The sequence below is a fragment of the Carcharodon carcharias genome, chromosome 23, assembly GCF_017639515.1.
Source record: "Carcharodon carcharias isolate sCarCar2 chromosome 23, sCarCar2.pri, whole genome shotgun sequence".
In the NCBI taxonomy this organism is placed as follows: domain Eukaryota; kingdom Metazoa; phylum Chordata; class Chondrichthyes; order Lamniformes; family Lamnidae; genus Carcharodon; species Carcharodon carcharias.
This window is the reverse complement of record NC_054489.1, coordinates 33,875,393-33,902,683: the sequence shown is the minus strand read 5'-3', so window position 1 is coordinate 33,902,683 and position 27,291 is coordinate 33,875,393. Positions and strand designations below refer to the sequence as shown.

General features: G+C 40.1%; 1 protein-coding gene across 1 annotated transcript in view; it reads left to right on the top strand.

Moving 5' to 3' along the window:
• The first annotated feature begins 334 nt into the window (after positions 1-334).
• moto (minamoto) overlaps positions 335-27,291 on the top strand; it is a 52,363-nt gene continuing 25,406 nt past the window's right edge. The window contains exons 1-4 of the mRNA XM_041173266.1: positions 335-448; positions 1,898-2,046; positions 13,324-13,428; positions 13,847-15,773. Of these exons, the coding sequence (XP_041029200.1) occupies positions 335-448; positions 1,898-2,046; positions 13,324-13,428; positions 13,847-15,773 (2,295 nt within the window). The remainder of the gene's footprint in view (positions 449-1,897; positions 2,047-13,323; positions 13,429-13,846; positions 15,774-27,291) is intronic.

The following is a 27,291-nucleotide window of genomic DNA, read 5'->3' as shown; positions in this document are numbered from 1 at the left end:
TTCCTTAATGTTCAAGTTATCAATGACAATGAATCCTGTATGCTACTTTCTAAATTTGGAAAAGAAATTTCACTACTTCATGAGGAATCCATCCTCCTAGCTTTAATCAGTGAGGACAGGATAATGTAGCAATGGCTTCATGAAGCTGTGGCTCATGATTCTACTTCAACATCCAATTAATTTTGCTGAAACGAGAGACATGTTGCTGAAGCTTCTCATCTGGCACTCTTCAGGACAAACACAAGAATGCCAAGTTTCAAAAGATCACAAAGATTTATCCTAGATGCGAAAAGGGTCTTGATTGGTTGGCAAGTTGACTGGCCAAGGCGTTGCCATGGAGGAATCAACAGGGAACAATAGGTTCCCCAAGCTCCCGGATAATACAAAAAAGGTGCAAGGCTTGAACATGTTCCTTTTGTTTGCAGGGAATGGGTACCTGCATATGAATGTATGTCCCTTGTAGCAAATGTAAATGAGCCATGTTATGTGCTCAACGGATTATCTTAAAATGGTTGTTAGTGTAGCTATTAGCACACTCCGGATTTTTCAGCAAGTACTGCCCAATCATGGAATCACATCTAACAGTAGATGTTTTGGGTTTTGTAGGCATAGGCTTGTTGAGTAATCTGTACTCTGCCTATTATGAACAATTGAAGTAACATGCTGTTTGATTCAATCAGCCAATTTCTGGGATGTATGGCCTACATACCTGGCATCACAGCGGCACTGAAATTCATACCTGATGTTGCTGAATTGTGTAGTAGACAGAATGTCTTTTTGGACTGATGGCAACATCCTGTTAGTAGAAAATACCACTCTCGTGAGCAACTATAATAGCAGCAACGTCAAACGGCTTCCTTAAGCTGTTGTTCAAATTTTTGAGATACTAGCACTTCCAGGGTAATTTGAGGTAGACCGGGCACTTTTCAGTTCAAAAGTGGCAGCCTTCGGTCCATCTGTGAGTTTGTGCAACACACAGTGAACAATGATCTGACCAGGATAGCCATTGTCCTGCAGGGTAGCTTTGATGTGCTCTATTTCTGCTTCAGGTTTGCAAGGTGAGCAAATGACTAGGGCCCTATTTACATGATTGCTGATAAGGCCAGTCTTATAGTTAGTGGAGCTATATGAATCCCAATGTATGTAATGAGCAGTGAAGGTACGCTTGCGGTACGCAGTAGTAGAGAACCCGTTAGCAGATTTCTCAACTAGCGTGTTGAGGAAAGGAAACAGGTTAGACTGCTGTATCTCAAGTGATTTTGAGCGTGGAATGGGGCTTATTAATGTGTGAGAAAATCCTTACATAAGGCTGCAGTATCATTTATGCATTGGAAATATGCACTACTGTCTGTTCAATGTAGGCCTTCAAAAGAGAATTGGATAATTATCTGAAGAGAAAAAAATTGCATGGCTATGGGGAAAAGGCACTAGATGAGTTTCTCTTCCAGTGATTTGGCGTGGACACAACAGGCTGAATGGCCTCCTGTGCTGTAACCATTCTGTGATTCTGTAGACTTGAGAGACGAACATTTCAGTTTGTGTTTTATAATTCATGGGACTTGAGCGTCGCTGGCAATGCCAGCTTTTGTTGCTGATATATCTTTTTGTGGCTCAGTTTTATACCTTGTTTTATAATGCCCCTGTGAAGTGCCTTGGAACATTTTGTTATGTTAAAGGTACTTTATAAATACAAATTATTTTATACAGTATTTAAAAAGTATTCCTTCTGACTGCATGGACAGTTTTGCTGATTTCACTGCACCAGCACTATACGGAGAACGCAGATGTAACCTGTCTTTATACCATTTGAAAAAGTTTTAGTAGTATTAATATTTACAATTTAGATCACTGTGAAATTTCAACCGTTTTAAGATTTTTTGTCTTGCATCTAAATTAGGTACCTCAATATGAAGAAAATATAGATTCACATCCATCCTACACTGCATCAGTGTCGACCACTCCTGATTCCTCCTTGTTCTATGTTCCTTGGTCAACATCTGGAGACGATTATAAGCAACTTGCTGGATCTCAGAACAACCCTAACCGGTATGAGAATTATTTATTTCCATACTAAAAAAAACATTCTGGTGCATAAATATTTTCACGTTTTGAGGCCTGTAGATTATTGACATGAAGCCAAAATTATTCCACACAAGGCAGTTAGTCTAATCCAGTGATGGGCAACCTAGGCTAGTGAGTCAGCCGCTGAGTGGCCCTTCTTCTTCTAAGTGGACTCCAAAATTGAAATCGGGCATGTGCACTGACCACGGTCCCATGAATAAGATTAATTTCATTTAATACTTGCCAAATATTTCATAACGAGTTATAGAAACTGCTTAATCATTCATATGTTAATAGAACTGTCATCAAATAGTAAAACCAAAAGAAATATTTACTCTTCTCTTACATAATACTCAGTGTGACTTTTGGTTGGATCTGCCCTCCACAAGCTTTCTTAGATAGGTCTCAGGGATATGTAGACACTTTGCAATTCAGCATTGAGATTTCCATCTGTTAGTCTGTTGCACGTCTTGCTCGCATCTGTATGTTAATCAAAAGATTGACATCAGCCTTGCAATGCAATGCCAGAGAACTTCAACCAAAGTTCTCGTATACCTTTCCTCTTTAGCTAGTTAATTTTGTTTTCATCCAGCACATGAAAATTTTATTTATTCGATCATGGGATGTGGGCATCACTGGCTAATCCATCGTTTATTGTCCATCCCTCATTGCCCTTTTCAGAGGGCATTCTGTGGGTCCGGAGTCACATGTACGCCAAGGATAGCAGATTTCCTTCTCTAAAGGGCAGATGGGCTTTTATAACTGACAATGGTTTTGTGGTCATCGTCAGACTTTTAATTCCAGATTTTTATTGAATTCAAATTTCGCCATCTGCCATGGTGGGATTCCATCCTGGGTCCCCGGAGCAATACCACTATGCCACCACCTCCCCATAATTTCTCCTCAAACTCCCTTTTATCAACCCTAAGCCTTTGACATACTATGCTGCATTTGCTCAGATAAAATTCAAATGGATTTGAGAGCAATGAGAGGAAGGGCTTCAGATCGCTCAGAAGAAAAGCAGTTCTCAAAATGCTCTGCCAGTGTAATCAGCACTCATGTGAACTGATGGATCATATTCATTTCCTTGATCAGAGTTTTTTTCCAAAATTTGTTTTCTAATTTGGGAAATGAGTGTAGTCACATGAAGGTAACTGAGTGGACATTAACTGCAGATGTAGCATGAATTTCCTGATACTAGCAACTAGTGTGGGAAAGAAGTGACATTTCCTCTGGAATGACTCACTTAACGCTTTCAGGTGACCAGTAATGTCGGCAAGAAAAGCCACTTCTAAAATCCAGTGTTCATACTCTAACTCTGGGTATATTTGAGATTTCTGAGCAAGAAACTGCTTGATTTCTGGTAGATGTGCCGCTACCTTACCACGGCTTAGCCAGCACATTTCAGTGTGCATGACAAGGTTTCCATATTCTGTTTCAGTTTGGTCCACAAGTTCCACAAACTGATGGTGATGCAAGGGGCGAGCATGGATGAAGTTAACGATCTGTACTACTTTGTCCATTACAGCTTTCAATCTGTCTCTCTTGTTGAGTTTAGCGCAGAGCACTTCTTGGTGCATTATGCAATACATACCAAATATGTCAGGTAGACATGTCATCAAAGCTACAAATTCATGATGTGTTCTGTCATAGAGAGGCAGGCATCTTTTGTAACTGATGCAATTTTTTCCAAAGGTAACTCGTGCTCATTGAAACAATCAGTAAATGCCACAAAGTACTGAGCCTTGTGCTTGCTTGCATATTCCCAAGAGATCTAAAAATTCTCCCGCCATGTTCAGATCACTGTCAACAAAACAAATCCATATGCAGAGCTGAGCAATGTCATTAATATCTTTTCTTTCATCCAGCTCTATACTGATAACCTCACTTGAGCGTACAGTTCTGGAAAGCTGCACTGCCAGATCGGCAGCTGTATCTTGCACTCTGCGATTCACAGTATGCCTGCTGAGTTGCAGACGGTAACACGTTTAATAACTTCCTCTTGGTTTTTAAACCCATCAAATAAAACATCCAAGGATTTGATGATGCATTATTTCGCTAATTCACCATCTGAGAATGGCTTTCCATTTTTTTGCAAGTGACCAAGTAGTATGAAAGCTAACCAAAGTCACTATATCACTCTTGTTTAATGCTTGTCTAAGTACCTGCTTCTGTGTTGCCACGGGTTCCTTCAGATTTGGAAGCTGTCAAGCAGGTTGAGCAGAACCTACCTGAAATTTTGCGAAGTGAGAGGAATAGCATGATCCATAATGTCTCTTAACATGGTGTTTTTTTTGGAACTGATATCACCTCGTTGCAAACTAAGCAAAATGGTCTCCCTTTCTGTTCAATACCAAAATAATCCAGCTCCCAACTCTCTTTTGTCATTCTGCCCTCGTCACTGATTTCTGTCTTTGGCTACTTCTTCCTCTGTACTTTTTGATTTTGCATTTGATTCTCCTTCTTTATCACACCACTTTAAGATAAAGTGATCCATTATATAATTAGGGGCAAATTAAATTACCGGTAAAAGTAACATAAAAAAATGCAACCTCCCACGTCCACAGGTGTCGTGACCAAGAATGATTTCCCGGGATAGGGTAATATTGCTAACTCTGCTTGAGTACCTAGAATTTGTGGTGTGCGCCGATTGAATCATAGCAGAGGGGGCACACGTCTCTCAGTCAATGTTGTGTGCAATCAGCATGCACCTCACTTCACGTTCCCTTGCTTTCCATGCATATCACTTCAGTAATACCAGTAGGAAAAAAACGTGGACTGCAACCCAGCAGATTCTGGCAACCCTACACGTGGGCAACGGTTAGCAAAATTTCTCGTGGGTCGCGCTCAGAACTGATGGTCCAATCCCTGTAGATTTAGTTTAGCAAAACATTTTTTTTGTTCTACTCTTGAGATAAATCAACATATTTTAAAAATGGAGAACATTTGTACTTGTGGTAACATGGTTCAAGTGGGTCGGTGAAGTCGAAACCAAGACACACAACTTTTCCTGTTAGCCTAACGTCTGTCATAGGAAAGTGCTAGAATCCGTTATTAAGGAGGTTATAGCTGGATACTGAGAAAAATGTGTGATCAGGCAGAGGCAAAATAGCTTTGTGAAAGGGAAATTGTGTTTAACTAATCTGTTAGCGTTTTTTATCGAAGTAACATTCAAGATAGATAAAGGGGAAGCAGTAGATGTGATGTACTTAGATTTCCAGAAAGCTTTTGATAAGGTGCCATATTGAAGGTTATTACAGAAGATAAGAGCTCATGGTGTACGGGATCATGGATAAAGGATTGGTTAACTAACAGTAAGCAAAGAGTAGGGATAAATAGGTCTTTTTCAGATTGGCAAGCTGTAACTAGTGGACTGTTACAGGGTTTAATGCTGGGTCCTCATATGTTTACAATCTATATCAATCATTTGGATGAAGGGACAGAATGTATGGTAGCTAAATTTGCCAATGACATCAAGATAGGTGGGAAAGTAAGTTATCAAGAGTAGGCAGAGTGTCTGAAAAAGGATATAGACAGATTAAGTGACTAGGCAAAAATTTGGCAGATGGCGTATAACATGGCTAAATGTGAACATGTTCATTTTGGCAAGAAGAATAGAAAAACAGTGTACTATGTAAATGGAGAGAGATTGCAGAACTCGGTGGTACAGAGGGAACTGGGTGTCCTGGTACATGAAATACAAAGTTAGAATGCAGGTACAGCAAGTGATTAGGAAGGCAAATGGAATGATGACATTTATTGTAAGAGGAAAGGAATATAAAAATAGGGAAGTTATACTGCAGCTGTACAGGACCTTGGTGAGACCACATCTGGAGTGCTGTGTGCAATTTTGGTCTCCTTATTTGTAAAAAGATATAATTGCTTTAGAAGCAATTCAGAGAAGGTTCATTTGACTCATTCCTGGGATGAAAGGCTTGTCTAATGAAGAAAGATTGTACAGGTTAGGCCTATACTCATTGCAGCTTAGAAAAATGAGAAAAAGAATCTCATTGAAACATATACCTTGAGGGACTGAATAGGGTGGGAACCTGGAGGATGCTTCCTCTTGTGGAGAGAGCTAGAACTCGTAGTTTAAAAATAAGAGGTCTCCTTTTTTAAGTCAGAGTTGAGGAGGATTTTTTTTGTCAGTGGGTCTTTAGAACGTGAAATTATCTTCCCCAGAAGATAGTAGAGGCTGGATGATTGAATTTATTCAAGGCTGGGTTAGATTTTTGATAGACAAGGGGGTTGAGGGTTATGAGGTGCAGTTAGGAAAGTGGAGTTGAGGCCACAACAGATCTGATCTTCTGAATAATGAAGCAGGCTCAAAGGGCTGAATGACCTGCTCTTGCTCCTAAGTTCTATGTTATTTATAAAGAAAGTTTATTGGCTTTGTTTAGTCTCTCAGCTCTCCTCCCACCCCTCGTGTTTCACCTATCCCCTATTTATGTGTGCTCAAAGTACTTAATTAAGTAATACCCTTCACCTGTGTATCTTAACAATATAATTTACATACCATTAACACATTCCCCTTTCTTTAAACAATAGTTTTATAACACTCAATTAAGTTCAAAGAAAAAAATGGTTTTCCACATTTCTTATAGCCCATCATAATGCAAGATGTCCCTCTTCTTGGACCTTCAACAATTTCTTCATACAAGTACCCCTTTTTGTGAAACAGTCCAGTAATTGGTGACTTGCGTTGACCCATTTTATCTTATCCTCCCTAATATTTCTTTTAAGCTAACACTGTCAATCCTCAACGTTTTCTCAGTCTTACTCTTTGTTGAATGTGCATTATCCCGTGAGGAATGGTTATCCGCATAACATTCAATAGGTAAACTTTTCTCAGACTGCTCCATGTTAGGATTTCCCTCAAACTGTTGATAAATAAAATCCCATGTTTATCATTTCTACTAGAGCTAGTGTTTTTGCAGCTAAGTTGCTTTTAACCACCCTTTTTATTTTCTTCACTTCCCAGGCCAATGGAAAACATTTGTTACTCTTTCCCACCAAGAATGTGATAAACACTGCTGCTGTACTAAAATACCATCTGAAAGATTGACATGTGAAGCATCACTAAAAATGACTAACTTCATATCTTCTGGATCACCCAATGCTGGAATGTTTTATTTGCTCTCAGAACTTGCTCAACTGTTTCATCATAGTACTCAGTTCCAATATGTCATAACTAGCATCAGGTCTGGCCTGAGTGCACAATCAGTTCAACTGTCCAGTCAGACTCCTTAATTGGTCTATTTCTTCCTTGGATGCAGGATCATTTTTTTGTGAGGACCTGGTCTGATTTATTGGGATACAGTTGACATTTTCTAAATAGGACTGTTGATTCAAGGTCAGTCCTGACATATTCTGTTTAATGTCTAACCCCATATATTTAAAGGCTCCTGAAGCCTGAGTTCCAATCTTAGACTCCTCTATTTTATGTATCACCTATTGCTCAAATTCTGCAGAACCTTATGAAACAAAATCATCAATGTGCATTATAAAGATGCCTGCTCGATACCAGTAGAACGTTGCTGGGTCTGCTTTTAGCTGAATACAAGCTGTTTTCAACAGCACGGACCTAACTGAGAAATACCACATATTTCAACCCATAAACACACTATTTAATTTCTACAGTTTCCCTTCTATACTGCCAGCCTCTTTAGGTGGTTTCAAAAACCTTTGAAATTTCTCACCCTGTAAAAATGGAGCTTTTATATCATCAATTTACATTCTCAGGAATATGTTGCTAAAAGACCTAAGAAAATCTTCAAGTTTGCTTTTCCTGCAGTGGGGGGAGTCCGTTCTGACATCTTGATCACCAAGTCTCTCTTTGAAACCCTGAGCTACTAGCCTGGCTTTAGCCTTATACATGTCATCAAGAAGTACCTTTTCTTTGCATATCCACCTGTGTAATGAGGCTGGCTGTCCCCTGTCTGGTATTTCAGTGTATGCACCAAACGTTTTCCAACTTTCCGACTCTGTTTGGTATCTTTTATCAACTTATCTTCTAATTTTTTAGTAGCTGCTAAAACTTGTTGATCATAAGGGCTTCTACTTCTAGTGGCATTCCTACCCTGTTCTATGCCTGGCAAGAGGTGATAGCACTATATAATGTTTCCTGTAGGACCTAGAAATAGGTGGTAAAGAGAGTGGTGCATTTTAAGGAATCTGGTAAGATAGAATTGAGTGAGAATATGATGTACCAGGTTACTAGCAGTTGCTACAATATTTCCTGTTCTGCCATGCTAGGATTTCATGCAACCTTACAGTTCTTTCATTTTCATCTCATGCATACCATTACCTTAGAGCAGGCAATCAAGGCGCAACATAGAATCGATAGCCTTGTGCACTCATCTTTCAATGATTTCAAATTGGAGATACTGGTGCACCTTCCAAAATGACCTTTGCTTTTTGGGAAATGCACCAATGTATAACTTACATACTTCATATACTGTTTGCTTCCTGTAGTTTGAGCTTGGAATGAGTTACAGATGTAACAATTGAGGATATTTGATACTGCCAACCATAGGTTGTTGTCTTTATGTTACGAGTTCGCTGTGCTGATGCTGCATATGTCAGTTTTGTCCTGCTAACTTGTAACAAGCCAAGGCATTTGTCACTGATCATCGGCAGGTGGATATGTCATGACCTGCAATATAGTTTGATGGTTGCCAATCTCCTTGCCATGTCTTCTTTCATCCTCTACCATCTTTGCCACAAAATTCAACATTTTAAGAACAAAAATGGCTGTGAAAGTCTTCATGGGATCTGGAGATGAATGTTTACAGGCATGGGGAGGCATGTTTGGGTAAGAGTGGGTAGCTAAATCCCCTGAATTTACAGGTTTCAGTGGGGCAAGATTGAAGGCAGGCAGGGAAAACATCTTGGATCTGTCAGGTAAGTAATTAAGGTATTTAAGCCAATTAAGAAGTGTTCTAACTCTCAATTCCTTAATTGACGGCCACAGCACCTATTTTTGATCCATCAATGACATGCCAGGGTCACTGAGGTGAGTTCACAGTGAGAAGAACTGCTTTAGTGAAACTGTCAAACAGTGAAAGCTTTGACCAATGAAACTGAAGAGCTCCAGCCATAGCCAGGTGAGGCTGCTCTTCAAAGCACTTGGTCATCTCAGAGAATACTATTACTGCTTGATAGGTGATTGCCAACTTCTAGAAAGACACTGAACCTGTATAGCACTTCACTCATCTTCAGCTGCTCTGCAATGCTGCCAACCATCACCGTGGCATGGGAGCACCTTATGCAGCTCCACCATGCATGTCTGGTGAGGGACAAGAGCAGAAGCAACACTAGCAGTAGCAGCTTCTCCAGTTTCTGTCTCAGCTGGGTTCCCCTCCAAAGAGAAGAATGGATGGATCCCAATACCTAATTGGAAGGGGGCGAGATCCCCAACACAGGGTCTGCAAGCAGAGGATCAGCTCTCTTGACATGTCTGAGCATCAGTGCCTCAGGGGGCTCAAGATTTTTTGATGGTTTGCTGCTAACACCATCAGTCTCCTGCAACAAGATGACCTTCCTGGTGGAGCAGGTGGGCACAATTGCCAGTGGCCTGTAAAGTGCTTGCCACTGGAGGGCCTCACTCCCAGGTCTCTGCCCCTCACCAAGTTGTGTGCTCTCTTCTGCAAGTAGCAAAATATGAGGTGTGACTGTTTGAAATTGTTTGTGTGCAGACAGGGAAGGGCATCATTTGTGGAGTATGACTGTGAGGCATGGGTGTGAAAGGTAAATAGGATGAGGATGATTGAGTTTTAACTGTTCAGATAGGGATGTGAGTGTCTGTAAAGAGAGAGATGAGCGGAGCTGCAAGGTGTGTTGTCCTGATGAATACTGGGCTGTAGAATTCTGGGCAAGTCAGAGTGTCGGGCTTGGACCTCAAAGTGTTATGCCACTCACCTGTCCTGCCCTCCTGAGGTCCCGACCTGGATGATCTTGGTGCACTATCTCCCATTTGGACAGACCACACTCCTGCTGTTGACTTCCTTGGCCATTTCTATCCACACCTACTCAGTTGGAAAGACTCTCCTTTTTCTCCTGTCTTTGGGTCTTTGGGAGAATTCAGCTCGCTACAGTTCCTTGGATTCCACAGCAGAATCTCCAGGAAAGAGTGAGAGACTGTGGAGCAGCCTTTCCAGGTCTTCTCTCCATTGCTGTGGTTGCTGCAGCCTCAAAAATACATATGTTCATGAGCTCTTGTAAACCATATGGTAGTCCTTTGTAATTAGAAATCCTTCCTTTGGCAGAATGGGTGTGTTATCCTGCTGGCTGTCCCTAATTGGTCAGGAAACCTGGAGGCGTAATGCTAATGCAGTGGCCCTGGGAAAGAGTCTTGGCAAAGTCCATCCCCTCGCTGTTCAGGTTCCCAACACTGAAATCATCCTGCTGTTCTGGCAGAGACTAAATTGATAAAATTCAAGCGCCAAGGCTTTCCCTGACTACCCCCTTTAGTGTTGTGCTCCTGGAAAGTGTGTGTCACACCTCCAATGGAGTTTATTGTCCATTCACTACTCTGGGGTGAAGGTCCTGGTAGCAGATTAGCAGTGTAGTCCATGGAAAACACAGATGTGGGTTTACTGATAGTCAAGACCAAGGCCATTTGTGTGTTAAAATGTAGAACTAGATCAACAGTAGAGACCCAGGACTTGGTTGGAGGCTGGGACCAAGTCAGCACCTAGGTTCTGAATATCACTGACAAATCCTGGACGGTCTAGTCATATCTGGAGTAGTCTGATGGTAGTTTAGTTTGACATCAGGAAAGTGGCGTACTGAAGAGTCAGTGTAGTGGATTATTATCATTCCTTAAGATTGATGTGTTTTCAGTTGATTTGTGAGTGAACTGAATTGCAGAATGAAACACCTGTTATGCAAGTGTGAATTGAGTGGCAAATTTGGCTTGATCTTCCCTGTGGGCACAGCTTTAGAGATACATCTGAATTGATCTGATTCAGGCTTGTTGCAGGCATGCAACAGACAATGGGATCCTAGGTTTTATCCAGATTTAACATGCTCGTTGTACATTTGTCTGGAGTGCAGGAAGGGCTACCAACAGCAACTCGGGAGGAGAAATGAGGAAAGCAGTTATTATTTCTTGTTTGCAGGCTGAATGTTCTGATGCAGTTTTCTAAAAGACCTATGGAGTAGTAGAATTTATCCCTTTGAGGATGAGAGTCTGGAAATGGTGTTGGAGGAGTGCATTGAAGGAAGGTGGCAATGAGGTGAGGTAATGTGTAGCAAGAGTAGGAGGAAATGGCCTTTTCAGTGAAGGCAATCTGCCTCATTGATCGGTCATGCAAGTAAGTGAGTTATCTGGTCTGAGGAAGAGTGTCAAGGTAAACTTGACTGATGTATGCCTAATGAAAGGAAAGAAGTCCTGGACTGTGCATACACCAAATACTCACCCACATTAATAAAGCTTGTAATTCTTTAGTACTAGATTTTCTATCTGCTATCTACCACAATGTTAAAGCTGTTGTTTAAAATTGGTGACTGCCACAGGGAAGCACTTCTCTTACCTTGTATAAATGTAGCATATTTTGTCGTGAAGGTGGTGTAGATTTAGATGCTGTCACCAAATGGACCCTGACCACTTCTCAGAAGGGAGTGTGCTGCAGTTTGCAATGAAGCTACCACAAGCTCCATTGATATCTGCAATGAAGTGAAACTTCCCTGACAATTCTGAAAAGTTCTAGAAGTTGTTAAACTTGTATAGAACACTGGTTAGACCTTAACGGGAGTATAGCGGAGAGTCTTTCCCCAATTTCAGTTTGGCTAGGGCTCCTTGATGCCACACTCGGCCAAATGCTGCCTTGATGTCAAGAATAGTCACTTACCTCACCTCTGGAATTTGGCTGTTTTGTCCATGTTTGGACCAAGGCTATAATGAGGTCTGGAACCCAAACTGAGCATCACTGAGCAGGTTATTGCTGAATAAGTATCACTTAATTGTACTGTCAATAATAGCTTCCATCACTTTGATAATAATTGTGAGGGGGCTGATGGGGGTAGGGTAATTGGCCAGATTGAATTTGCCCTGCTTTTTGTGGACAGGACATAGTTGGTCAACTTTCACATTGTCAGGTAGATGCCAGTGTTGTAGCTATAATGGAACAGCTTGACTAGGGGCACAGGTAGTTCTGAAGCACAAGCCTTTAATATAGCTGGAATGTTGTCAGGGCCCATAGCCTTTGCTGTATCTAGTGTCTTCAGTCCGACATCTGCAGAGACTAACCTGAAGAGTCTGACCTTATAGCTGTTTCTTGAATACCCTTTTCTCTAGGCAGATGCGTATGAGTTCTGGGTCCAAAAAGTCTGAACCCAAGGGCTGGAAAGATGGCACGTTCGCACTCATCACCTATTTACTTCTAGCTCTGTTATACTCTGCAAATTACACAATCTTCCTTCCTCACTAACATGTAATTTCCTTGCGCCTCGATGAAATGATCTGAGCTGCTGTGGCAGAGTAAAGAATCAAGTAATGCAAAGGGATATTTGACAGGCATTGGGGCAGAGAAAATAGGCAGGAGGGATCTGTTTTTGTATTTATGTTGTGGTGGTGGTGGTGGTGGTGGCGGTGGCGGCGGCGGCGGCGGCGGCGGCGGCAGGGTGGTGCTTGACTCTTAATTCAAGGGCGATTATGCTTGCACTTTTTAAGTTGATGAAGGAACTATTGTCCGGTAGATAAGCAATTTGCGATGAATAGGTTGCAATGAGTAAGAGGTTATGAATATTGGGTGAAAGTCATACACTGCTCTGAATAGGGCACGCTTGATGGTCTTTTCTGTCCCCTTTTCAAAATTTCAAATATAGAAATCACACTTTTTTTAATAAGAAAAAAAGGAAGATTGCCAGTTTATTTCTTGAGGGTTTCTTTTGACTTCTAGTTGATTTCAGAAGAGTTCAATTACACACATAACTGCACCTTAGTGGCTGAATAAAGGAACGTGAATTACATGGCGTAATGCTACCCCCTATTAAAACCTTTAACTTACTGGGATAGATTTACTAATATTTCAAAATTTCTTATCTGAAATTTAGTTGATAAAACAATCGTACACCTTTTGAGAAAACGAGGGTCCATCTTAGCTTGTCTGTGGTGTGTTTGGTCTCAAAATCAATCCAGTTTCTTATTTCCTTATATTGAATTATATCATATGTTGGTCCCATTGATTCTGATTTGAAGATTTTAGCATAGTGATCAAAAGAATAATTACTTTTTTGGATATTCTTCTTCCCAAATAGGTCTCAAAGTGAAATGACTGATTTTGGGAGTGCTGCAGACTTGTATGGGCTTGTTTCTAACATTTTAGAAGAACCTGATCAATCACAATCTTTGTTTGTTGAAGGGTAGGTTTATGTATGAGTATTTTTATTTAATAAATTAAATAAACATTGTGGGGAGAATGGGGGCTTCTGGTGTTTTGATTTTCCATTCCTCCTGGTCAATCTGGGGACAGTTGAAAAGCTGATCAGCCTACTGTCTGCCACTGTGAGTGGGTGTAAGGAGATGCATCATACCATTTTGGCAGACTTTCCCAGTACCCTCCTGCTCTGGCCTGCCTCATTGCAGCAGTACAGCTGAATCAGTTCAGTAGTGTAGGTGATGATGCCCGCATTCCTCCACTGCTGTGATGTAGTACATTGGTTGCTAAGTGTGCTGTTCCATCATTCCACACAAAACAAAATGTAATATTACAATGCATATTATCTTTTAAGATTTTATCTATTATCTAATCAGTTCCTTGAAACATATCTTTTGTTTTAGAAATACCTCCTCTAACTTGTTAAGATCAATATGGTCTTCCACAACCAGCAGATATACAGAACATCTAGATCACTCATCTGAGTCTAAGAAGCCAGTAGATACATCATATTCACAGCCAGTTTTTAATGCAAAAGAATCCATAGCAACTTCCGACAAACCACAGTACCAGCAGGATAGTCATTTAGTCTCACAGCAAAAAATAAATATGGAAGACTTTTTAGGATTTGATGACTTGGATCTTACAGAGCAATGGATGTTTCCTTCAAAGAAAGAAGCTACTGATTGTAGTCCTTTTCAGTCCACTGATAGCACCAAGATGAACTTTCAAGAGTTTCCTTATGTGAAGAATTGTTCCAAACTCCAGGTAGGGTTACCAGTATCAGTTAGAGAACCAGGAACAGATATTCACATGTACGGCAGAGACGGGGGAGACTTTAAAGAAGTTGGTACTCCATCCAGTCAGACATCCACAGAGCTGTTCCCTTTCCTGCATAATTCCAGAAATTCTTACAACAATACTGGCAATAGATACATGGAACAATTACATGGCAGTAAATTCAGACAGAACAAATTTGTGAATTTTAACATAACAGATGGAAAGACCTCTTCTGATTGTATGCCAGAATTACCAGTGATAGAAATGGATACATGCTCTAGAGTGTCCAAAGGGAAACAAGCACCAAAGGGGTTTGATGAATTAAACATTGACCAACATACCTTAAAATACTGTGTCAAATCATCATCGGGCTTGAGTGAAAAACAGCTTTCAAAGGAAATGGGATTAGGTGGTGATTTGGGGCAAAAATGCACATCTGAATGTGGAAGAAATACACATACATTTTGCCCAATTAGAAGTGATTTTGAGAAGGCCTTTGAAAAGCAACAACATTCTAATTATGATCATTTTTCACAGCAGTCTGAATATGTTCAGCCATTAAATGCATTGCCGGTATCTGTGTATTCTGGAGAGTCTTACCAAAACAGACAATCCTGGACAAAATTGGCTACTTCTGGTTCTGAAACTACCACTACTACCTCGTTTGGGAAACCAGACAACTCCTCAGACCCCAGTAATCAAGCATCTCCTGCCTCTAAAACATCATCCCATTCTTTCTGTCTACCTTCTCATCAGTCTTCCATGCCTTTTTCTCAAAATAGTAGTGCCTACTTCCAGAGATCCACAGGAATTTATGGTCAGGACAACCACTCCAAGATTTCTAGTAGTGAATTTACATATAATGTGGACCGGGTTCAGCCAGGTACACATGTTGAAGGGCAAAACAAAGCTAGTGGAGATATGTATTTTGAATCACCCATCGAGAAGAATTGTCAAAATGGAAAGCAAGTAAATGGATTCCATGGGAGTTCGTCATCTCAGCAATATGTTACAAATAAATATCCCAGCTACCAAACTAAACAGCAAAACTGCCATTACGATTTGAATGAGGATGTGAAAAAAAAAGATGATGAATTTTCCCAGAGTATGTACAGAGATTTAATAGGTGCTCAGTCTTATTATTATAATAATCACAATTCCCAGCAAGGAGCTGGGGACAGCAACAATGTGGCAAATTATATGACTCGTTCATCTGCTTTTTCGAGTCCCTACATGATGGGTGACTTTAGACGGAACCACAATATTTCACAACTTGGCCCACGTAGTGTTGCTTCAGGAACTAACCTTCAATTTGGTCACCCTGTTGTTTCATTAATGGATCCCAGTGAGTTATTTCCTTATGAGGATTTCAGTCACTTGTATCCCCTTTTCAATGATATGTTCTATGGGGATGCATCCCTTTATGGATTTATACCACCCTTTGGATTTCCAAGACCTATGAAAAATCGTAGCGGTCCAGCCAACGAACTTCATATTCGGTTGGAGGAGTGCTATGAACAATGGAGGGCTTTGGAAAAAGAACGAAAAAAGGTAAATGGGTTTGTTGAAAGCATTAAAGTATAATTTAAAGGGGAAGTCTAGGGCAGTACGTTTTGTTCTTAGTAATCCTGTTTGTTTATGGAAGAAAATAATCTGCCATACATTTCTTGACTATATTTAACTTTACCATTTGACTTGTTCAAAGAGGACAATTGTAAGGAACATCTCAGACTGCCTTAGTTTAAAAATGCGTCACGTAATTTCATATTGTTCAGGCACTCTGGAAAATCATAATGTGGGCTGAAGGCACAGCTTCCATATGAGCATGCTACATACCATTATGGCATAGCAGATGATTTGTGCCAGGCAGACCAAATCCACAAGGGAAACTTGATTACACCACCACAACAGTTTTGCAATTATTATAAGACATGTGCACTGAATTCAGAAGTAATAAGTCCACCAAGACCTTAAGAGATTTTAAAAATTAAATTAAAATATTTATTAACAAAATATAAAAGATTTCAAGCACATACATAAGATTACAAATTACTTACTACTATAATAACTCCTAAAATCCCTAATTAACCTGATTCCCAGTTACACTCCCTTTAAGACAACGATCCAAAATAATTTTTTAGATTTTAAACGAAATCAGCAAGTTAACAAAATACCCTGGACAGTGGAATTCTAAATGGCTTTTCCCCAACTTCAGTTTTGTTAGATGGCAAACTTATGCACAAATACTGGAGGCTTCATTAAGGCTACTTCACACACTTCTGTTCAATCTTACATGGCCTTCTCTTTTCACATAGCCTTTCATTCTCCTTTATATATGTTTCTCTCTCCTTAATATATAAATTCTATTGTTCCATATGTCTTTGAAACTGTATCTTCCTCATAATATAAAAACTTTCATGTCCACTATATATTGTCAGTTACCTTTGGGAAAAATAAACACATTCCTTAGCCTTGCTTATCTGACTAGTTGTAAACAGTGTACAATCCTGTTGAAATCCAAATATCCCTTCATTTATCTAAAAATGCAAATTCCCTTCACACCTTACATGCTAAGCCAGCATCCATGTTTTCTCATTAGCATGTCAAGTACCTAGCTTCTTTTGATGATTTAAAGCTTGCAGTCTACTTCACTACAAAATGTAATTGAAATCACACACACACCCAACTATACTTAGCCCCATAAACCTACTTCACAATAAACTAGAAAAATATTATGAAAAGTATTATACTTTCAACACAATACATCAGGCTTGTTTCACCCAGACAAGGTGCTGATTCATTTGTACCAATTTAACAGAGAGGTGGGGTTGGTGGTGGGCACCAGTTTTACATTTGTGAAAACTGGAAGAATGGATATATCTCACGATCCTGCTATTAACACTTTCTGTCTCCATTTCCTGGCTGCAGCTAACCAAATTGAAAGGCTGGCAATTGTTGGATAAGCCTTTGACATCAGGCCACAGCCAGTGAGCACAGAGGAGGGAGTGATCAGAAAGACCTGAGGGCTAGTCAGGGGGAAATTGGGCATTCTTGCCCAAAGACAGTGCTATAAAAGCAGTCTTCTACAAGGCATTCTTGTCCCTCTTTAACTGCTGGGAAACCCAGCTGGCTGATTAAACCTGAAAAATCCAAGGCATGCTGTCTCAATAAACTAATTAAATGAGAGAGACCCCTCCTGCGAGCAGATCGGTTGCTTCATCCCTTCTGTTTCCCTTAAAATCATTAATTGGCATGTTGAGATTCTTAACATTTTAAAATTCCACCTGATCCAAATCTACCTGTATTAGGGGTTTAAAAAACTCCTCCACTTCATGTCACGCAGTTTCCTGGAAGAGGCAAAAAAAAAAAATCCTGTGGCTAATTTCTAAAGAAAACTCTTAAGAAAATCCTTACTAACTCTAAAGGCAATCAAGCAAACTCTAGGAGATTACAGTAACTCATGAGCATCATTAATGTCAGCTATCCTACAATTGGAGTGCCCCCCTCTCAAAAGGTTGTCTAGTTCCCTTTTAAAGATCTGCAGGATATTCCTTACCATACGCTTTGGCAATCTATTCCAAAACTCTCTAGTTCTTTATGAGAAAAAGTACTTTGTCTTTGAATCTAACTTAACTCTTTGTTTTATTCTTACACTCCTTATCTTGCTCAGCCAGAGCTAGATCTGTTCCCTCCCTCATTTTAAAAATCAGTTCTGCCCTAATGTTGCACTGCCGCAATGAAAAAAGTGTATTCCTTGAAATCATACCTTAACAGCTAACACCCCTAAATGTGAATAACATTTTGGTCACCCTATTCTAGACCAGGGCTTCAATATACCCCACCATGTGTAAAGGATCAAAACTGAACATGATTTTCTAAATTTGGCCATGCCAATCCTTTGTGCAACCTCAGTATTAAATTGTTTCATTTTTTTTTGTACTGTCCAATTCAACCCAAAATATATTTGCTTGTTATTTGGCTTGCGGACCTTCAATGTTTTATCCACCATGACCCCAGATCCCTCTCCTGCTCTGCCACCCTCCATCAAGAACTTATCCAGTCCTAAATCCGTTGCGCTTAACATTTAAAAAGTATCTGCTACGTTTCCCCAATCTATCTAAATTCACCAGTAACCGATATAATGCAAGTTGCTATTTCATGCTTCAGCAGACTTGTGAATGGTTTCATTTGATGTCTTCATCCAAAACCTTGAGGATGTTGAAGAGGAACAATCCAATCATAAGTTCCTGTAGGACTTCCATTCTTGACTTGTCCATGCAGAGCTATGTCTCTAACCTTTGTCTATAAGAATGCAATCAATTTGCCACTCAACATAAAATCTGACTGTCGATCTCATTGAATAAATTTTCCCCATTAGGTTTCTGTGTGGCACTTGACTTTCTGGAAATCAAGCTTAACACTGTAAACTAGTGTCAGCCACTAACTTCATAATTTCTCCAAAAGAATTCAGATTATTGAGGAACAATATGAACTAAATTCAAAACAAAAACAGAATTACCTGGAAAAATTCAGCAGGTCTGGTAGCATCGGCGGAGAAGAAAAGAGTTGATGTTTCGAGTCCTCATGACCCTTCAACAGAATTCTTTTGAAGGGTCATGAGGACTCGAAACGTCAACTCTTTTCTTCTCCGCCGATGCTGCCAGACCTGCTGAGTTTTTCCAGGTAATTCTGTTTTTCTTTTGGATTTCCAGCATCCACAGTTTTTTGTTTTTATGAACTAAATTCATGCTGGGATATTCCAATAACTGCCAATCTCTCCTGATCATGCATTATATCCTTAATATCTTCTATCAACTTTCCTGCAAGTAAAATTGAATTAACTGGCATATAATTCCTGGGGTCTGATTTCTTCCGTTTTTTAAACATTAGAACCAAATAAGCCTTCCTGTACGCCATAGCAATGATCCCAGAACTCAAATAATTTGTTTCACACATGGCTCAAAAAGTACATCTTTCGTTTCTTTCAGCATGTAATATAAATGTTACCTTGTCCAGCAGTACAGTGAACCTTGACAGTGAAAGCTGTACAAACAGACACCCCTAAAAATGGGCACCAGTGGGGGGGCAGGGGCAGTTGCTATTGACGGGTTCCAGACAACTTACAAATATAATAGATGCAAACTGCCCCTTGAAACCACGGACTGACAAATAAAAAAAACAAAGACGGTCTTCAATGCACCAAGTCCCTTTATAGCTTAAAATAGGGGACAGGGAGACAAGTGCAAAGTGACAGTGGGTGAAAAAACACAGCTTTTTGTGTAAGACTGGTGAGAGTGTGGAACTCTCTACCATAGAGATTGATCGAAGCAAATAGTGTAGATGTATTTAAGGAAGGTAGGCAAGTGTATAAATGAGAAGGAAATAGAGAGTTACGATGATAGATTTAGGTGAGGAAACATGGGAGGAGGCTCAAGTGAACTGGCATAGACTGAATGAGCCTAATGGCCTGTTTCTGTGCATATATCTTATGTAGTATTATGTAATGGTGGGGCTGAATTTTATGGCCCAGTTGCGGTGAGCTGTTCAAAAGTCCATTGACTTTAGCAGGACCAGAAAATATTGCCAGTGGAAGGGGCCGTAAAATTCCACCCATGGTGTTTGTACCCTATAGGTATAGTGACAGCTAAAACCCTTGATCTCTGGGATTCAATGTTTGCGTAGCTATATTACAGGGATAGAGGCATTTCTTTGCTGCTAGGGATGCTGGGTAAAAAGATCTCCATTACACAAAAGCTGGAAACTGCCTATCTGGATGGTAATGGAGAAGGATTCGGAAACCAAGGATCCAGAAATGGTTTTTGCATTGTTACAATCCCCATATAGACCGATAGCTTTAAAAGAAAAATTGAACTTCTGGTTGATAGCTGAAAGAAAAATACAAGAAGATTTCATGTTTTAAGAATTACTGTAACAAGCAGTCTAAAAACATACTGACTAAAATCTGTTTTTGTAGGTAACTTATACTTTGAACAACAGGACGGAATTTTCTGTCTTACTTTCAACACAACTAAGAAACCCACTTCACAGGTCTAATTTACACTGTCCCTTAAGTAGCCACTCAAGTTTCCCAGAGCCAGTCAAAATTGATACTTAGGACCCGAGGGTTTACTTCTGTTGCTTTCCTTTACCAGCCTTTACATTTTAACCGCAGAACTCTCTTTCACAGTGAGCGATTTTCCTTGTGACTCTCCCTCTAGTGCTAACTAGGCAAATCTTCTAGCCTCGTTTCAAATTCTTATGAATTTGGTCTTTTCTATCCAAGCACAAGCTCCCACCCGCATTCCTGTGCAGTGAACCATAGAGATGTTCGGCCTCTAACTGTTCCTTCTCTCCTGGATCCTGGCAGACTGCCCATCTCTATGGTCGCATGAACTACGTGGGCCTTGTATACAGGCAGAAATGCTGATTAGCTATCCTTGAGAACCCACTCTCTTTAGTTCATTGTGTAAGCCCTGACATTTTCGACACTTGACTGGGACTTTGGAGACTCTCAGTCTATCCAATGTTAGCATACAGGCTGCTGCCATTGTCTCCAAGTGTAAACTCCTTGTACCTTCTTGCCAGTAAAGCATTCTAGGCCCCTTTTAATCTCTAACAATCAAACCACCCTGGCTTGCTGTCAGGCAGACTGCAGAGCAGGTCACGTGGCCTTCCTATTACCATAAGTTAAAGACACAGTCCCAAAACCCAACAGTCTTGTCACAGAATCTTTACAGTGCAGAAGGAAGCCACTCGGCCCATTGAGTCTGCACTGGCTCTCTGAAAAAGCATTCTAACCAGACCCACTCCACTGCCTTATCCCACTAACCTTGCACATTCTTTCTTTTCAGATAGCTATCCAATTCTTTTTTGAATACCTCGGTCAAACCTGCCTCCACCACCCTGTCAGGAAGTTCGTTCCAGATTCTAACTACCCTCTGAGTGAAAAAAATTTTCCTCACATCATTTTTACTCATTTTGCCAATTAATTTGAATCTGTGCCCTCTAGTTCTTAATGCTCCCTTGAGTGGGAACAATTTCTCACTAGTTATCCTGTCCATACCCCTTAGGACCTTGAATGATATTAACTTTTCGTACACTTCAGCCACATCTTAGTCTTTAGTTCTAACTTACCCTGTTGCATTTCTCAAAGCATCTATGAGATCCTGATATACTTCTGGCATCTTGTATAACTGGAAAAAAAATTCACTATTGCTTCTGTGGCTAAACAAAATATTTTCTTGTTAATGTCTTTTTGGCTTTTCTAATAGCAGGATTAATTAACTTCAGGTATTCAGGAAGTCTCCTCGCAGCCACTTTTTCTCCAAGGAAAACAGCCCCAACCTTTCCAGTCTACCCTCGTAGCTGCAGTTCTTCACCCCTGGAATCAAACCTCATAATTGTAATGCCATCCTTGGTTTCCCCTCTCCTCCTGCTCTTGGGTGGCCTCCGAGTTCTGCAACGCCTCACATGCTGGCTGCCGGTGCAAACTGCAAATAAAGGTTCTCAACTACAGGAGCCTAACCTTTATAAGATAACTGCAATAACATTTGTGTACATTCTGTGATCTGATATCACATGACTCATTGTCACATGGTCAGTACGACAAGTAATCAAACCTCCAGGAATTCCTTCAACTAGAGACTCTTGCCCTACTTCAGTAATGGAGCACTTCAAACATCAGCATCTGCACCATACGGAGGGAGATGTTCCCAGACAGGGGTCTGTATGATATTAATTCTCCATGCACTTCAGCCACGTCTTAGTCTTTAGTTCTAATTTACCCCGTTGAATTTCTCAAAGCACCAATGAGGTCCTGAAATGCTTCTGGCATCTTGTGTAACTGAAAAAAAAATCTTCACTATTGCTTCTATGGCTAAATCAAATATTTTCTTGTTAATGCCTTTTTGACTTTTCTAATAGCAGGATTAATTAACCTCAAATAGTGTAGAGAATCACGAGTTCATATCCTACCTTGACAGTTTGGGAATTTTATTTAGTTTTGTTTTAAACCTGGAAATGTAAAATTTGGTATCAATAACTGACCATAAAGCTGTCAGATTATTGTAAAAATGTAACTAGTTCTCTTGTGTCCTTGAGGCAGGGAGACCTGCTTTCCATACTGGGCTAGCTCATATAGGCTGCAGCCTTACACCAATGTAATAGACAATTAACTGTTTTCTGATGTAGCCTAGTAAGTTGCATCAAATCACTTTGGTGGGAATTAATGCTGGCCTCATCAGTGAATCCCATGCCCTGTGAATGAATTATATATATAATATATATATATCCCTACTCTTTTGACTTGTTACTTTCTGTATATTTAGCAAAATATTTCTTTTTGAGATTATTTTGCCTATGAACCTCTAACTCACAAAACCAAATTTTAAATTAGTTCAAGCCAACTTTGAAGGGATAAGACTGGAATTAACCACAGTTAACTAGGGGGAATTGTTAAAAGTTAAAATTACAGATGAACAGTAAGAGGTATTCAAAGAGTCATTTAGTGCAAGATCTGTGATATCCTGAAGGTCAAGAGCTTTATTTGTGTAATTAAACTACTTCAGTCTACAAAAGAAATGAGAGATATGTAGGGAAGAATTTTCCCCCCCATTGGGGGGGAAGTGCAGGAGTGGACGCACATCTGATCGCCATTTTATGTGGGCGGGCCAATTAAGGCTCACCCAGTGTTACATCCGCCAACAAGCGCAATGCGCTCCCTGTTCGGGCAGGGAGGAATCCTTCAGCCGAGAGTGCGCTTTTTCGTGCGCATGCGTGAAAGAGCACACTCATCTCCCTGAGGTTAAGTGCTGCCTCAGGGAGATCGGCACCAAAATTTAAAAATGGTCAAGGAGCAGAAACAAAATTTCGCTGACATGTCATGTGACATTCACATGAGTTGGGACATGTCCATCACTTTAATTCTAACCTTCAGTAAACTTTTTTAAAACCCTCATGAAACCTCATCCCGCCCGTGAATGAGGTTTCATGCTTTTTCTGAAGCCTGCCAGGGCTCCCAGCCTGCCTGCCAGCCTTAAGGTTGGATGGGCAGGTCCATTAATTAAGCCAATTACTTTTTAAATGGCCTCAATAGGCCGTTGACAGGTTGGCGGGTGCACAGCTGATGCGGCTGCGCCTGAAAATTGAAATGACGCAGGGTGACGTCAGGAGTTCTGCCCAACGTCATTCCGTGTCATTTTACACGTCAGCAAGTGCCCCCCCCCCCGCCTCCAACCGCTTGCCGGCCTAAAGATCCTGGCCATAAAAACTTTTAAAAAGTGCAAAAATAAATGGAGATCCAGCAGACTGGGAGAGATAAAGAGCTGTAAAGGGATACTGAAAAAGTAGTTAAAGCAGTGGTGGAAGAGAATATAATAAAATAATGTGAGGCCATTAAATATCTATAAGTTTTTTTTCAAGTATTTAGAGAAAGAGGATGTCTATGGGTAATGCGAGTCCCAGAAAGACAGAAGCAAGTAATACTGTAATTGAAAATTTGGAAATAGCAGACTAGCTAAATAATTACTTCATATTGGTCTTCACAGTAGATTTAACAGATTTATTGAAAACTAAAATGAAATCAAAGGGATGAATTTATTGATTTTACTATGTAAATAATGGTAATGGAAAAAATAATAAGACTGAAGATTAACAAATCTTCAAAATCTGATGGTTTCTACACCAGTTTATTAAAGTAAGTAGATGGAGTCCCAAATTCTTTTGATTCAAGAATTGATCCCTTTGAAAATTCCCATGGTAACTCGTTATTTAAGAAGGGTTGGAGAGAGAAACCAGGAGAGACCTATTAGTCTAATGTTGGTTGTGGGGTAGTTACTATATAAATAACTGAGCACCTTGACAAATAGGAACTGTTCAGAGAGCCAGCATGAATTTGCAACAGGTAAGTTATATCTAACCAAATTGGTTTAATTTTTTGAAGAGGTTAACGAATTGGAAAATGGGAATGTCTTACTGAGGTTATTTAAATGCACTTCTAAAAGGCATTCAACAAGATCATAATCATAGGATCATTAGAAATAGGAGCAGGAATAGGCCATTTGGCTCATCGAGCCTGCTTCAGAGCTGATCCAATTGTGGCCATAACTTCACTTGCCTGCCTGTTCCTCATAACCCTTGACAATCATAAGTCTGTCTAACTCAGCGTTGAATATGTTCACTGACCAGGTCTCCAGTGCTCCCTTTGGAAGAGAATTCCAAAGGTCAAAGGACGAAGAAATCCGTCCTCATTGCCGTCTTAAATGGGAGACCCCTTATTTTTAAACTGTGTCCCCAAGTTCTGGATTCCCCCACAATTCTCAAGGTTTGATATGAGAGGCTGATGGAAAGAAATAAATGGAATGGAATTGGAGGCAACCTTTGGACATTGGGTTGAAAATTAGTTTGGAAAAAGAGGACAGGAATAATGGTTATGTATTCTATTTGACAAGATGTGACTTTTGGTGTCCCCCAGGAATCTCTGCTGGGCCTTGAACTTATCACTATATTTATCAATGACTTAAATGAAGGAATAGGGTCTGTGTCCAAGTTGGCTGATGACATTAAATTAGCTATGCACACAGTGCATAGTGTGGGGAATGGAAAGTTGCAAAGGGACATTGATAGTTTAAGTGAGTGGGCAAAACCGTGACAGATGGATTTCAATTTGGGGAAGTGTGAGGTCATCCACACCAACCAAAGGAAGATCGATCAGAGTATTTTCGAAACTGTAAGAAGATAGAAACCAGAGGAACAGAGATATTTAGGGTTCATGTACAGAATTTACGACAATATAGCTGGCAGGGGGCTGGAAAAAGGTGGAAGTTATCTTACAGGTTGTATACAATTGTGGTTAGACTGCATCTGGAATACTGCATTCAGTTCTAGGCTGCGCCACTCCATATGGATATATTGAATTTGAAGCGGATGCAGAAATTCACCAGAGCGATACCAGGGCTTAAAAGGGTTAAATTATGAAGAAAGGTTACATAGACTAAGCTAGTATTTCCTTAAGTATAAAATATTATAAGGTGATCTCATTGAGTTATTTAAGATGATTAAATAATTTAATAGGCTAGATAGGGAGAAACTATTTAATTTGGTGAAGGAGTCTAGAACAAGGAGACATAACCACTGAATGGCCAAGCTTTAATTTTGAGGTTATGTCAGCAAACACTTCTTCACACAACTGAAAGTGGAAATCTGAAACTCTTTCCCTTAACAGAATTAATTGATTAAAAAGAAAATCAAAGCTGAGGCAGATAGATTTCTGTTAGATAAATATTTTAAGAGTTATAGAGAAAAGACGGATATATGGAGTTGAGTTACAGATCAGCCATTATCTAATTGCATGTTAGAGTAGGATCAATGGGTTGAATGGCCGACTCATGTTCCTATGTATTGTCAGCCAAATAGTATTACTTCCTTGGACTAGCTAACCTTGGACGATCTCTCAGGGAGGGTGACCCTATTTTAGGATTTCCCTGCAAGCAATGATGGTTAAATTTTTTCAAAAGCCAGATAAATTCATGGCGGGGCTTATTTTTTCCTATTAAAGATATGGAAAACAAAAGTATTCATAGGCTTTTCTTTCACTTTAATATATTGTGAAAATACTGTAATAAACAAGTTCATGTCCATATGCAGCAAGACCTAGACAACATCCAGGCTTGAGCTGATGTGTGGCACAAATGTTATTTGCCACTGAAGTGCCAGGCAATGACCATCTCCAACAGGAGAGAATCTAACCATTTCTTCTTGACGTTCAATGGCATCACCATTGCTGAATCCACCACTATTAACATTCTGGGGATTGCCATTGACCAGGAACTGAACTGGACCAGCCATATAAATACTGTGGCTACAAGAGCAGGTCAGAAGCTGGAAATTCTGTGACGAGTAACTTGCCTCCTGACTCTCCAAAGCCTGTCCACCATTTACACGGCACAAGTTGGAATATGATGAAACACTGCCCACTTGCCTGGATGAGTGCAGCTTCAACAACACTCAAGAAACTTGACACAATCCAAGACAAAGTAGCTCAGTTGATTGGCACCCCATCCACCACCTTAAACATTCACTCCCTTTACCACTGGTGCACAGTGGCAGCAGTGTGTACCATCTGCAAGGTGTACTGCAGCAATTCACAATTCGCCTTCAACTGCACCTTCCAAACCTGAGACCTCTACCACCTAGAGGACAAGGGCAGCAGATGTGTGGGACCACCACAACCTGCAAGACCGTCTGCAAGCTACAAAGTATCCTGACTTGAAGCTGTATCACTGTTCCTTCACTGTTGCTGGGTTAAAATCCTGGAACTCCCTTCCTGTCAGCACTGTGGATGTATCTACAGCAAATGGACTGCAGTAGTTCAAGAAGGCAACTCACTACCACCTTCTCAAGGGCAATTAAGTATAGGCAATTAAAAGTTGGCCTAGCCAGCGACATCCACATTCCGTGAAAGAATAAAAAAAGTGCAAGAATAATGAAATGTGTTGCATAGTCTCCACTTAGATTAAAGTTGTCCCAGTAGCTACATGCCCAACAAAGGGAGAAATGCTTCACACAGTTAAAATATTTGTGTATTTATGCATTATTTTTGAAAAATACAGACTTCCTGCACTGTTTCAAAATACGATTCCCAGTGGAGTTTCTTTTCTATTACCATTTGTTCCTTTATAACAACAGTGAGGTGGACTTCATATGTTTGATGTGAATCAGTGTGTTTCCTCCTCAAATTGTACCACATTTCCATTTCCCTTAATTGCAGTATTTAAACAACTTTTAAGCACTATGTAGTGCATATCTGTCTTTGTAGGTTGTTTGGCTTGCACTGTTTGACATTTTTAAAAAATACTCTGTTTCATTCTTTTGCCCATGCTAGCGTTACCCACTATAGTTAGAAAAGTTTAAATTTGCTTTATGTTTGCAGTACAATTTGAATTATTATTTAATGTATATTTATTCTATTAATGAATTTTATTAATGGTGCTTCATCAATTCTTAAATCATTGTTTAAAATGCATAGATCTGAATGTTTTTGGTGCATATGAATAAGATTTGCAGCATAAGT